This window comes from Eschrichtius robustus, chromosome 15 (genome assembly GCF_028021215.1).
Source record: "Eschrichtius robustus isolate mEscRob2 chromosome 15, mEscRob2.pri, whole genome shotgun sequence".
NCBI lineage: Eukaryota > Metazoa > Chordata > Mammalia > Artiodactyla > Eschrichtiidae > Eschrichtius > Eschrichtius robustus.
Window position 1 is genome coordinate 45,857,915 of NC_090838.1, and position 13,736 is coordinate 45,871,650.

The following is a 13,736-nucleotide window of genomic DNA, read 5'->3' on the forward strand; positions in this document are numbered from 1 at the left end:
AGAACAAAGAACCTCTAACAAATCAGTGATTCATTCCTTCAAGGTTTCAAAAAAACAGATCAGCATGTACACAGTGAGCCGATATGTCCTTGGCACCTGGGAAGAGAGTCCTATCATCAAAGAAGTACCAGCATTGGCATCCCAGAAAGGGAGGCATATAATCTTTATTTTTAACATGGACATTCTTTACTTCTGGTTAAGGTGCCCTTTTCTTTAACAGTTGAAGCAGATGTACAGTGTTTGATAAGCCACAAACAGGCTGTTTTAGTTAGCATAAAAGTCAAGTTAATTCCTGGATAAGCCAGAATGACTTCCCCATACCTCAATATGTGAACATTTCTTCCATCAGGCTGCTGCTGCTCTCCATTGCTGCTTCCTTCCCTCTATTTTTTTAAAAATAATTTTGTTTGTTTGTTTTAGAACAATTTTAGAATTATAGAAAAGTTAGAAAGATACTATAGAGAGTTCGTGTATACTCCACATCCAGTTTCCCCTACTGTAAACATCTTACATTAGTATGGTACATTTGTCACAACTGGTGAGCCAATATTGATACATTATTTTTAACTAAAGTCTATACTTTATTCAGATTTCCTTAGTTTTTACCTAAAGTCCTCTTCTGTTCAGGATTCATCTAGGCTATCACATTAGATTGGGTCATCTTGTCCCCTTAGGCTCCTTTACACTGTGATAGTTTCTCAAACTTGCCTTGTTTTCCATGACCTTGGCAGTTTGAAGGAGTACTTTGCTGCTAGGTACCTTGTAGAATGCTCCCACACTGGTATTTGTCTGGTATTTTTGTTGTAAGACTGAGGTTGTGGGTTATCAGGAAGAAGACCACAGAGGTAAAGTGCCATTCTCATCAGCATATCAAGGGTACATGACTTATCACTGTTGATGTTAACCTTGATCACCTGGCTGAGATAGTGTTTGTCCACTGTTAAGTTACTCTTTTTTTCCCCTCCCTTTCCATCCTCTACTTTATCTCCATATTCTCAAGAAGCTCCATGTTTTTTTCCCACCAACTTCTGTTACATTGGGGGCTTTGGGATGAGGGATAGGGGAGTAGGGGACTGACCTCCTGGGTTTTTAGAGCATTTGTAACTATGGCATGGCTTATAATGTTCCTATAAATGTTTAATTACAATTACATCAAGAATAATCTGAAAATTTGAAAGAGAAATTGATTAAGCTGTGTATAGATGCTTTACCAACTCTCAGGTAAATACTGACGACACCTGTAGAAATGGACTGTGGCAATCTGTTGGTTTACCTGTGCATTAGAAATTTAACAGTTTGTTTTTGATGGGATTGACTCAGATTTAGAATGGGAGTAACTTATTAGACTACAGAAATAAATAGCGATTTTCTTTAAGATTGCTTAAAATGAAAATTAGGATAATTACTAAATAGCTTTGTCAGACACCACATAATTTAGGTGTATACTTTTTTCCTTACGTAGACAGGTAAGTGGAAAAGTTATGTTTTAGAGGTTGAAAATTTTAGTACATTAAAGTCAAGAAATACGATTAACTCTAATTCCCTTTCTCATCTTTCTTCCTATAGCATTTCATTTGTAGTTCTGTTCTACTTCTTGTTTTTACTTCTCCAAATCCATCCTCCCTTTTTTAAAAAAATATTTATTTATTTATTTGGTTATGCCGGCTCTTAGTTGTGGCACGTGGGCTCTTTAGTTGTGGCATGTGGGATCTTTAGTTGTGGCATGTGCGATCTAGTTCCCTGACCAGGGATCGAACCCGGGCCCCCTGCATTGGGAGCATGGAGTCTTACCCACTGGACCACCAGGGAAGTCCCTCTCCTTTCAACTATAGTTATTTGTATACACCTATCTGTGTCTCTCACTAGACAATAAGGATAGTATTGGGTGGGCCAAAAAGAGCCTTTGGTTTTTTAAGTAAAAATAAAAGACACATTTTTTTATTTTCACCAAGAACTTTATTGAACAACGTATTCACCCTTTTGTTCCACTACCTTCTGCCATTTTTCAGGCAACTTCATGATTCCATCTTCCTAAAACTTTTTATCTTTTTGAGCAAAGAACTATTCCAGGTACCTTTTACAGTCTTCCAGGGAATTGAAATTTTTTCCATTAAGAGAATTTTGTAAAGACCGAAATAAAGGGAAATCTGAAGGTGCAATGTCTGGTGAATACGGTGGATGAATCAGAACTTCCCAGCCAAGCTGTAACAGTTTTTACCTGGTCATCAAAAAAACATGCGGTCTTGCGCTATCCTGATGGAAGATTATGCGTTTTCTGTTGACTAATTCTGGACACTTTTCGTCAGGTGCCACTTTCAGTTGGTCTAATTGGGAGCAGTACTTGTTGGAATTAATCGTTTGGTTTTCCAGAAGGAGCTCATATTAGAGGACTCCCTTCCAATCCCACCATATACACAACATCACCTTCTTTGGATGAAGGCCGGCCTTTGGTGTGGTTGGTGGTGGTTCATTTCGCTTGCCCCACGATCTCTTCCAGTCCATATTGTTGTGCCGTATCCACTTTTCATCACCTGTCACAATTTGTTTTAAAAACAGAACGTTTTCATTACATTTAAGTAGAGAATCGCATGCGGAAATATGGTCAAGAAGGTTTTTTTTGCTTAGCTTATGTGGAACCCAAACATCAAAGCGATTCACATAACCAAGCTGGGGCAAATGATTTTCAGTGCTTGATTTGGATATTTTGAGTGTGTCGGCTATCTCCCGCGTGGTATAACGTTGATTGTTCTCAATTATTGTTTCAATTTGATCGCTGTCAACTTCAACTTGTCTATGCGACTGTGGAGCATCGTCCAGCGAGAAATCTCCAGCACGAAACTTCGCAAACCACTTTTGACACGTTCGATCTGTCATAGCACCTTCTCCACACACCACACACATCTTTTTTGGCATTTCAGTTGCGTTTTTACCTTTCTTGAAATAATAAAGCATAATATGCTAAAAATGTTGCTTTTTTCTTCCATCTCCAATATTAAAATGGGTACACAAAAATTCACCAATTTTGATGTCTTTTTTTAAATGCTCGCTGATATGACAAATGTCACATACAATCTAACAAAATTGTTTTGAATGAAGTTAAAGACAACTAAGTGCTACTAGAGCCATCTTATGGAAAAAACTGAACTAACCTTTTGGCCCACCCAATATTTTAAAGGTCAAGCTAGCTTGTTTTTATATCCCCTGCAGGCTGTGCTTCTGGTGGGAACTTCCAAAGTATCTCAAATTAAATTCAAGTGCTTGGGATAGTTGGCTTGGAGAAGAAACAGTAGTATATTTGCTGTTTCGACTGTTTGAAAGATGCCATGGTGTGTGGCTCCAGGGGACAGATCCTGGATGGATGTTGAAAGGTTAAAGTGAGGCAGAATTTTATTACATAGAAGGAAGGCCTTTCTAACTATTAAAGATGTTTAAAGTCATTAAGGGCTGCTTTGTAAGGTAGTGACTTGATGACTTCCTGCATTCAAAATTGACACATGCAGTTCGAGCCCAGGATGAAGGATTACAGTTTAATATGAAAATTTGATTTTACATGAAAGGATCCTGATGTTTAGAATTCATCATATGGTTTCTTTAAACATCAATACTTCTTTGTAGATTTAAAGTATGATTTGCTTTGCAAATATTCACCTCAGAGTTTCTCCCTGACACATCTTTTCACAAAGCAAGCTCAAGTTGCAGCTGACTGAGCCTTGACTGAGTGGCATATTTTGTTTGAGTCTCTCATAACTGAAGCGGCTGATGTCTGTCCCAGTTTCCAGAGCAGTGTGCCTGTAAAAAAACTGCATGTGTCATATCAGCTTCCCTTCTCTTTAGCAAGCAGGGTGAAAGCAGTGCAGAGAGGCCATGGAAGCCCATGGAAGCAACTTCCCCAGTACAGGCCCTGTCCTGAGAGTGCTCAGTTCCAGTCAGTGCTACTCAACCGCAGAAAATCTGTGTCCACATTCACTTTTTTTTCTGTATGGACCTCCCTCTGTTGCACAGAATGCTTCAAACTAGGGATGGGGACTCTCAGAAAGACTCTGAGAAAATTCCAGAGCTTTGAACAGTTAATTCCTGCATGGTTCACTGCTTCACAAAGTCAATGGGCTGGAGGTCCTGACACCTCTTGATACACATTCCTTCGAAGGCTTTAAAATATGGGTTGTGGTTGAGGGACCCAGTAAACAACACCCCTCTTCATTATGTGAGTTATTGACAAGTAAGACAATGAGTAAAGCAGAGTTTGGGGGATGTGTCTCAATCTTCAGGTAAGTAGACTTTGTAATAATCTGTACTGCAGAATTAAACACACCAACCAAGGCACCAGCAGGGCTCCCTCAACAGAACAGAAGGGATGATTCCTTGGAGTAACTAGTTCCCAGAAGGAAGAAGAGGAAGCACCTGGACTATGTATGTTTCTCCTTCCAAACTTAACCATTAGATAAGTCACTGCCTGTCCCCGAGGAGTTAGGAACAGGTAGAGAGTGGCCAGGAATGACACACTAGTGGATATTTCTCCCCGTTAAAGGAACTATCACAAGGGCAAAGAAACTTTCTCTCCCAGAAATAAGCAAGGACAGCTAGAGGGAGCTCAACTATTTAGTTCTGGTTGTAGTACCTCAAGATGATCTGCAGAGCAGAGTTTTTTGGTGTGGAATGATAGAAGTCAGGGATGTTGTATGGAGAGCAAATTGGGGAATGACTGTCCTTGTTCTACAGAGAGAAATAGGAAGGATGACGTCACAGTCCTGTTTCCTGCTTTCCTTTTTTGTGTGTGTGACATAAAAAAAAATGAGATCTAATTCACATAATATTAAATTCACTCTTGTAACGCGTTCAAACATACTAAATATAGTGTTTTTTACTGTATTCACAATGTTTTGCAGCTATCATCACTAATTTAGAATATTTCCATCACCCCAAAAAGAATCCCTGCCCCACAGTTCCCTTTACCAGTCATTCCCCATCCCCTACTTCCCCCATCCCTCAGGGATGTCGCCGCCAAGGTCTCTGTGATTTCCTTGGACTTTCCTTCATGGTTTCAAGATGGCTGCTATCGCTCCAATCATTACATTCACCCTACAGTCAGGAAGAGAGAGGGAAAAAGGATGAAACCCCTGGCTGAGACAGCCCCTGTCAAAGAGCTTTCTTGAAAGCTTCAACCAGTGACTTGGCTGAACCACTTGACATGGACCACCCCTTATAAGGAAGATCGGTAAATATAGAAGAGCATGTTGCTGCCTCAAGTAAAATCAGAATTCTGTTAGAAAAGCAGAAGGGGAAAATGGATTTTGTGTAGGCAGCTAACAGTGTCTGTCACAGATATTCATATATTAAATACATTTAACAGCATAGTAATTACATTTGGTAGTCTTTCCCAAGTAGTGATGCAAAAGGACGTACTACAGAAAGACTTTGATCTCCCTGGTCTCAATCTCAAAATATTTGGTTTATAACCAAGACAACCTAAATTTCTGTTAAGTACATATTGAATCTTTCACATATGATTTATCTCAGTCTTTTTTTTTTCCATTTATCACTGCTTAAAGCAATGGGCAACACTTGTATTATCTACCCAATTTGTCAAGCAGTATGAACTTAGCCTAAAATTAAGTCTCTTAAACTTAAAGGACAATCCTTTAGTTATACTGTTTTAAGATCTGTTTAATAAATGTGTGTGTGCCCTTACCATTCATAGTTACAAATACAGCCACCATGTCCCGCTCTAGTCTTCTATCCCAAGTCCTCTAAGTTCTGTAAGACAACCAATTTAATCATTTCTTTTTTCAGTTCTTATGGTTGTTAAGCCATTATTTATAAACAACATGCTCATATTAATATTTCCTGATTTGTCAACTTAGGCATTATGTAGTGACTTCTTGCTACCCTTTGTAGTATATAGTATATTATATATAAACACACACATACACACATCAAACTATATATTATCATTTAGATAAAGCAGTAAAGTTCTGCTAGAATCAACACAGAAGTCTTATGATTCTTTCCAGCTTTGAGTGCAGTAAATTTATCATCATCACTTTGAAATTAAACTCTAATCAGTATGGTTGCATGTATATTTACAATGTTAATAATGAATTACTACAGGACAGTAAAACAGTTCACTTAAATATTTATCAGCTGGTTTTTCTTTCATTCATTTATTCAACAACTATGTGCCAAGCTCTGGTCTAGGTGCTGGGGACACAGTGTTGAACAAGACAGAAAAAAAAAAAACAAATAAATACATAGTAATATCATATGGTAATCGGTTATGCATATCCAGGAAACATATAAGGATGCAGTGCTGTTTTAGATAAATTGGTCAGGGACTATTTCTCTATGGAGATGACATTGGTGCAGAGACATGAACGATGAGAAGGAGCCAGCCATGAGACGATCAGGGGGAAGAGCATTTCAGACAGAGGGAATAGTAAATGCAAAGGCCATGAGGCAGGAATATGCTTGGCATGTTGAGGGACACGAAGGAGAAAAATTTGGCTGGAATGGAATGAGCAGAGAGGAGTCCTAAGAGATGAGACAGAGCATTAGAAAGGGGCCTGGAGGCTGTGGTAACCAGAATGTATTTTATTTTGAGTGTGATAGGGACCCACCAGAGGGTTTTAGCTGGGAAAGGAAATGATTTGATTTTACTTAAGGAAAGAAAACCACCTTGGCTGCTTTGTGGAGACTAGACTGTAGGAGGGCAGAACTAGACATAGGGAGACTAGTGAAGGGGCCATTGCTGTGGATTAGTTGAGAGATTATGACAACTTGGACTAGGGTGTAAAAACATTTTTACCCATTTTTCTAGAAACAGTTGAAACAGAATTAAACTATTTTTTAGCAAGTCTTGAAAATGAAGTTTGGGGCTAGAAATAATTGGTAAAATGAGTGCAATGACATGGTTTTGATTATTTAACTATGTGTGGTATCCAAATAGGTCATGATCCTGATTTGGGGACTTTGCACATGCTCTTCCATCTTTAATGTTATTCCATTCTCATCATACTAATTTTTGCTCATCATTGAAGTATCAATGTCCCGTTTTCAATAAGCCTGCCCTAAAATTACTCAAGACTGGGTGGGTCATTTGTTTGTCCTGTGAACTCCCACTTGCATCCTGGTTTATGCATCTTTCAACTCATAATTGTTCTATGTTTTATTTATTTTTAAAGTTTTATTTATTATTCTTTTTTCTTTTTTCCCCAGTTTTATTGAGATATAATTGCCATACAGCACTATATAAGTTTAAGGTGTACAGCATGATTTGACTTACATCATGAAATGATTATCACAGTAAGTTTAGTGAATATCCATTATCTCATATAGATACAAAATAAAAGAAAAAGAAATAAATATTTTTCCTTGTGATGAGAACTCTTATGAGTTACTCTCTTCCCAACTTTCGTATGTAACATAAGCATAAGTTAATTTTATTTATTATGTTGTACATCACATCCCTAGTACTTATGTATCTTATAACTGGAAGTTTGTACCTGTTGTCTTCTACATTTTAATTGCCATTTTACTTGTCTATCTTCCTCACTATACTGTAAGCTCCTAGATGGCAGGACTGTCTTATTTACTCATCTCATTCTCTGCAGAATTAGACAATGAATATTTGTTAAGTGAATAATCAGAATGTCTAAAAATCAGAATGTCTAAAAGTGTGCTTATTTTTAAAAAAAATATTTATTTATATATTTGGTTGCACCAGGTCTTAGTTGTGGCAGGTGGGCTCCTTAGTTGTGGCATGTGGGCTCCTTAGTTGTGGCATGCGAACTCTTAGTTGCCGCATGCATGTGGGACCTAGTTCCCTGACCAGGGATTGAACCCAGGCCCCCAGCATAGGGAGCGCGGAGACTTATCCACTGCGCCACCAGGGAAGTCCCTAGTGTGCTTATTAAGTATATGAGTTGCCTGATTCTTACATTATGTCTGTGTGAAAAGAACATTTCATTAGCAGACTGGAGTAGGTAATTTCCTTAACCCTGCAATGTGTTGGATAACTCTTTTAAAAATTCCTCAAATCCTGTCACCTTAAGCAAATGGCCTTTTTGTCATCAGTAAATAGATGGTGGAAGGGCTGCTGGGAATTCATAAATGTTGAAAGGATGTCGCTCTTCACCGGGGGTGGCGTGGCGTGGAGTGGGCAGCTAGTTGTTAACCTCTCTTTGTGGCAGCCCCGGTGTTTCTGGCAATAAGTAGTAAGGGTGGAGGGAGCAACCTAAGCGACAGGCTGCCTGCTCTGCTCCAGCACCAAATCCCGTTAGAGTGCAGGACAGGGTTTTTTGTCTTTTCATTGTCCATGGTTCCTTTCAAGTAGCGCTGTTGACTTGTAAAATAGCTGAGGCAATATTGACATGCAAGTACATTATTTATTACCAACACGAATTTGAACAGCATGAGTGAGAAATGCATCAGACCTGCAGTACCCTACAAGAGTAGAGTTTTCCCCTTTGCGATGCAATCCGTCACCTGAAATATAAATCCTTTTCAAAGCTTTCCCAGACCTTCCTTTAAGGTGGAGCCAACCGTTGATTCTAAACTTTAGCGGGCATAAAAATCACCTGGAGAGCATGTTAAAATTGGATTCCTAGATGCAACCTGCAGAGTTTCTGTTTCTTTAGTCCTGGGGAGGAGCTTGACAATTTGATTTTCTAAAAACCTCTCAGGTGATGCTGGTACCTCTGGTTCATGGACCGCTCTGAATAGGAAAGAGCTGGACCATATGTTTCCAATTTCTGTTTATTTCAGTTGCATGTGCTTTCTTTTCTTAATGCTAACATCATTTGGGGCTGTTCACTGTTGAGAAACTCAGAGGGGAATATGCACAATAGGCCTGGACCCAAACCTTCAACTCTGCTTAGTCAGTGTCTTCTGGGATCCCCTCACTCCAGGAAAAAATGACTGCACACTTCTCCACAGTTCTGCCTGTTTTGTCTCTTCTACATGGTCTGGTTAACCTGAAGTTTCTCTTGAATTTTCTGCCCATTCCTTTTATATCTACTGACTCATGTCTTTCCCTCCATCTATATAACAGATTACCTTTCTGGTTCTTCTTCAGATCAATACTCCCCACTCATCATTCCTCCACATTTATAGGTATCTTTTAAAATATTCTTTATAGCCCCATAAGAATTTCATTTGTGATACTATCCTGTCTTTGTTGCTCCGCTACTCTTTTTTTCTTCATGTTCATTTGGTACCACAATACACTACCCTCAGGAAACAAATGATACTCCTTGTTATTATAAATCCGCTTACAAAACTACATAAAATTACCCAAGCCACTGATCTTGTCTTCTGTATCCTCTTAACCAGGCTCAATTGCTGTTTGGAGAAGCAATATCTTTTGACCTCTCTGAGATTGATTTGATCTATCACCTGTGATTTGCCTATTTTTTTTTTCTAATTTTTAAAAATTGAGGTATAATTTACATTCAGTAATATTCACCCTTTTTAGTATACAGTTCAATGAGTTTTGATAAATGCATACAGTCATGTAAACACCACCACTACCAGCACAATTGAGACATAAAACAGTCCAATCACCCCAAAAATTTCCCTCGTGCTCCTTTTCGGCACCCCACTCCTTCCCACTCCCGCCCTTGGCAATCACAGATCAGTTTCCTGTCTCTGTAGTTTTGCCTTTTTCAGAATGTGGAATTAAAATAGAAATGTTTTATTACATTTAAAGTTGAATTTAGTCCTTGTATTTAAAGAAGACATTCTATTTATTTATTTTATTTATTTATTTATTTTTGGCTGCGTTGGGTCTTCGTTGCTGCACATGCGCTTTCTCTAGTTGCGGCGAGCGGGAGCTACTCTTCGTTGCAGTGTGCGGGCTTCCTATTGCCATGGCTTCTCTTGTTGCGGAGCATGGGCTGTAGGTGCATGGGCTTCAGTAGTTGTGGCACACGGGCTTCAGTAGTTGTGGCTCACGGGCTCTAGAGCACAGGCTCAGTAGTTGTGGTGCACGGGCTTAGTTGCTCCGTGGCAAGTGGGATCTTTCCAGATCAGGGCTTGAACCCATGTCCCCTGCATTGGCAGGTGGATTCTTAACCACTGTGCCACCAGGGAAGCCCCTAAAGAAGACATTCTAAAAGCTGAGGGTGGGTAAGTTTTATGCCAGCACACTCAACTGTTCTTGTAGTAATTATTTTGTTTTATTTAGCATTTTAAAATAGAAGGAATATGCAGTTTGGCGTTTCATTATACTTTGGTTTCAGAATATTATTCTTTTTCTCCAAAAATAATCTTCCTTTTTGTTTTAAAAGAATTTTTAAAAAACACTTTCTGAATACATTCAGATATTAAAGGTTTTGTTCATTTCATTTACTTACTATTTAATAAACTAGATGAAAGCTAAGTCAGGAAATATATAATTTTTTTAAAGCTAGACAACCTGACATTTCTTTTCATCTTTCTCTTATACAGGTGTTTGCTTCAGGATGGTAAGTCAACAATCTGTTTATTATTTTTTGCCATCTCCCTCCCACCCCCACTGTTATTTAGTCACAGAGACAGAGCAGTTATCTCCTTAGTGCTAATCTATTGCTAATTTCCTGTCCTTGACAGTGAATGAAGAAATATTTGTATTTCTTTCAAGTTACTGGTTGAGATTTTTATTAAGGATGTCTTTTAAAAGTAGCCTATTAAAAACATTACAGCCTTCCTAGTTTTCCGTTAATATTTCTATGAATTTCGAAAGTACCTCTCTTGGGGTGATCCAATTAAACATTTTGATTAGGTATATTTAATACACAGTGTGGGGTCTTCCACTTGTTCTGGATGGAAGAATCTCTCCAGGCAAGGGTACGTATCTTGAATTGCAAAATGAGAAAAGCCCATTGCTGCATAAGGAAGTGGTTCCTAGGTTTTTAAAGTTAAAACCCCTTGCTGCCTTTTAGATATTTATTTTTAAATATTTATTTATTTTAAAATACTTTTAAAATATCTATTTTTAAAATATAGTACTCCTTTCCTAAAAGTTAAACGTGGCATGTATTCTCACCTACTGTTTGAGCTGGGAATCACTAGCTAGGTCTCTGTTCCTAACCTCTAAAGGTTCTAACAGGTTCCCACAAGTCAAGTCTCTGCCTTTTGAGATAGTCGCATCCCCTGGAGTTCAGATTGTCTCCTTTTTCATTATTATCTGTGAAGGCATGACATTTTCAGAACCCAGCCCTTCCAGCAATCCTAGCTATAATCATCTTGGTTTGTGCTGCTTCATTTAGTTGGGGACGTGGAGTGTAGAGCTCTTGGTCACCCTGGCCTCCAAACAGGAGAAGAGCATGTTTCTAAAAAATGCTGGTATTCTGGCTCCACAAGAATTTTAGTGTGGTGTAGTTAAAGTAATTCAAAATAAAAATGTTTCTAGGTCTGCATGTGCTGGTAGCATAATTGAATTTGGAATCAGGAAAAGGAATTTTAAAAAACTATTACGAATAATAGGAGAAATAAATTTACTCATAGGCAATTATAACATTTGCATGGCAAGTCCAGAGTCAACAGAAAACATTGAAATCTTTTAATCCAATACTTTATATTGATCATAACTGGATATTTCTGCTCAGTGATTAAGAATCTTGGAGTGATCATCATTTGAAACCCAGATTGACTGTGTAATTTAGCATTAGCAGGTTGTGAGGGCAATGCAACTGAGTTTTATGGATTCCAAAACACATCATGGAAATTGTTTTCTGAAATAATTCCCACCATCAGTTTATTTTCTCATAACGTGCTTGTCTTCACTGAATGTGGAATTTAGCACACACACACAAAATACCATTTAAATGAAAGTTTTTGTAAATATAGGTATTACTATAGGTCAGCTACACAATCTTTGGCATAGACTATATTTTAAAGTAATCAGCTTTTTTGTGATCATACCTTTTTGAATGTTAGAATTGAGTATGTTGTAAATTCAGGCCTTTGATGATGGACTTCGTCTCTCTTGTTTTCTCCTGAAACCAGTACACCGAAGATGAGGCAAGGAAAATAGGTGTGGTTGGCTGGGTGAAGAATACCAGCAAAGGCACTGTGACAGGCCAAGTGCAAGGCCCCGAAGAGAAAGTCAATTCCATGTAAGTAATAAGACGAATAACACACTCATGCAACTTATGAACTTATTTCAATGTTTGGTTGTACAATAAGAATAGAATTGATGGACCAAATTTAGTTTGTAGATTATCACTAAACCAACATGCTTTTAGGCAGACCAGCAAAGAAATTTTCAGAGTTGAGAGTGGAATTTCTACGTCTAGGAATGGATTTCCCACTTGGGCAGGCCCTCAGATAGAGCAATGGCATCACTCTCCAATCTGTGTGAAATGTGTTCTGTTCAGTCTCCTCTAATATGAGGGAAACATCCAGGGTCAAGTATTTCTTATCTGAAGTGCCTGTGACAGAAGCATAGTGCTTTAGGATGCTTCTTGAAGTTCTTAAAGAGCCTGCAAGGCAAAAAGTTGCCATTTCCTTTGTATTGTTGAAGTATCTTATTTATCTAATTGTAATTTTATTTTTACTGTCAATGAAAGTGTGTTTGATGAGCTGTATAGTTACCGTAATATGAGTCCTTGCAGCGCAAAGGAGATCAGATTCAGTTATAGGGAAAAAAGTGCCTTGTGTACACAGTGTCATTTTCAAAGACGTTATCTTTTCAGCTTCCTAATTTCCACTGCTCTCGGTAGTCTTTTTTTTTTTTTTAAATAAAAATTGCTCCTATTTATAGAGCATTTGCAACATGTTAGGTAATGTGCTAAACACTTTACATGGATTATCTCATTTAATCTTCACAACAGGTCTTACGAGGTAGCTACTCGTTAATACCCAATTTATTTTATTATTTGCAATTTATCTTTGTTTTCTTTACTTAATGTTTTCAGATTTCAAGAGCAATACTTTTTTACTTGTTGTAATAAGTGAAGTAATAAAATGTAGAGAGGTATAAAAGCAAAGTTAGTCATCAGCCCCTCCTTTCTACTTCCTTCCCCTTTGTGTAACCTGAGCCAGTGGCTTTGTGAATCCTATCCAAAACTTTCTTTTTCACTTAAAAATTCTTAATTGTACGTTTAAAATTAGGGTTTTGTGTGTTTTCACTGAAATAGAATACTTCATGCATATTTTTCTGTAACTGGTATTTTTTACTTTATGGACGTTCAACAATGAAGAAATATATAAGTACCAATTCCTTATTTTTTCTAATTTCTTTATGTATAGGTACATATTTGCATTTGTGCATAAACCATACCCCAACTTGAAGAGTGGGGTCCAAAATTCAATTTCATAAAATGTGGGATAACAGTTAATGGGAAAATTATATTTTTTAGTAGGATGGTCACAAAATGCACAAATGAGAGGACTGTGAGACTTAACATTATACAGAACTAATAGTTCAATGGATGAGAAAATGCCAGATGACTATGATATAGTTTGAGAATGGGGACCACATGGAGGATGGACGCTCATGCCAATCATGTTATACCCTAATCCATGTTGTAGCAAGCTTTTGATTAATTTCCTTAACATAATCATATCATACATTCTGCCCATTTTTCCTTTGCAACCCCTGCACACCCTTCTTCCCTGCCACGCTGCCAGTCATCTACGTTAGCAACCTGTATGTGTTTCCTTCCATGTTTGTCTCCGTGTTTGCCTTTACACAGCACACACACACACACACACACACACACACACACACACACACTCGGGTGCACATATATTTTGGG

The 13,736-nt window shown here is 38.0% G+C and overlaps 1 protein-coding gene across 1 annotated transcript in view; it reads left to right on the plus strand.

Annotated features, from left to right (window-relative positions):
- ACYP2 (acylphosphatase 2) overlaps positions 1-13,736 on the plus strand; it is a 179,760-nt gene that overhangs the window by 3,662 nt on the left and 162,362 nt on the right. Inside the window, exons 2-3 of the mRNA XM_068564515.1 lie at positions 10,444-10,460; positions 11,983-12,092. Coding sequence (XP_068420616.1) covers positions 10,444-10,460; positions 11,983-12,092 — 127 coding nt within the window. The remainder of the gene's footprint in view (positions 1-10,443; positions 10,461-11,982; positions 12,093-13,736) is intronic.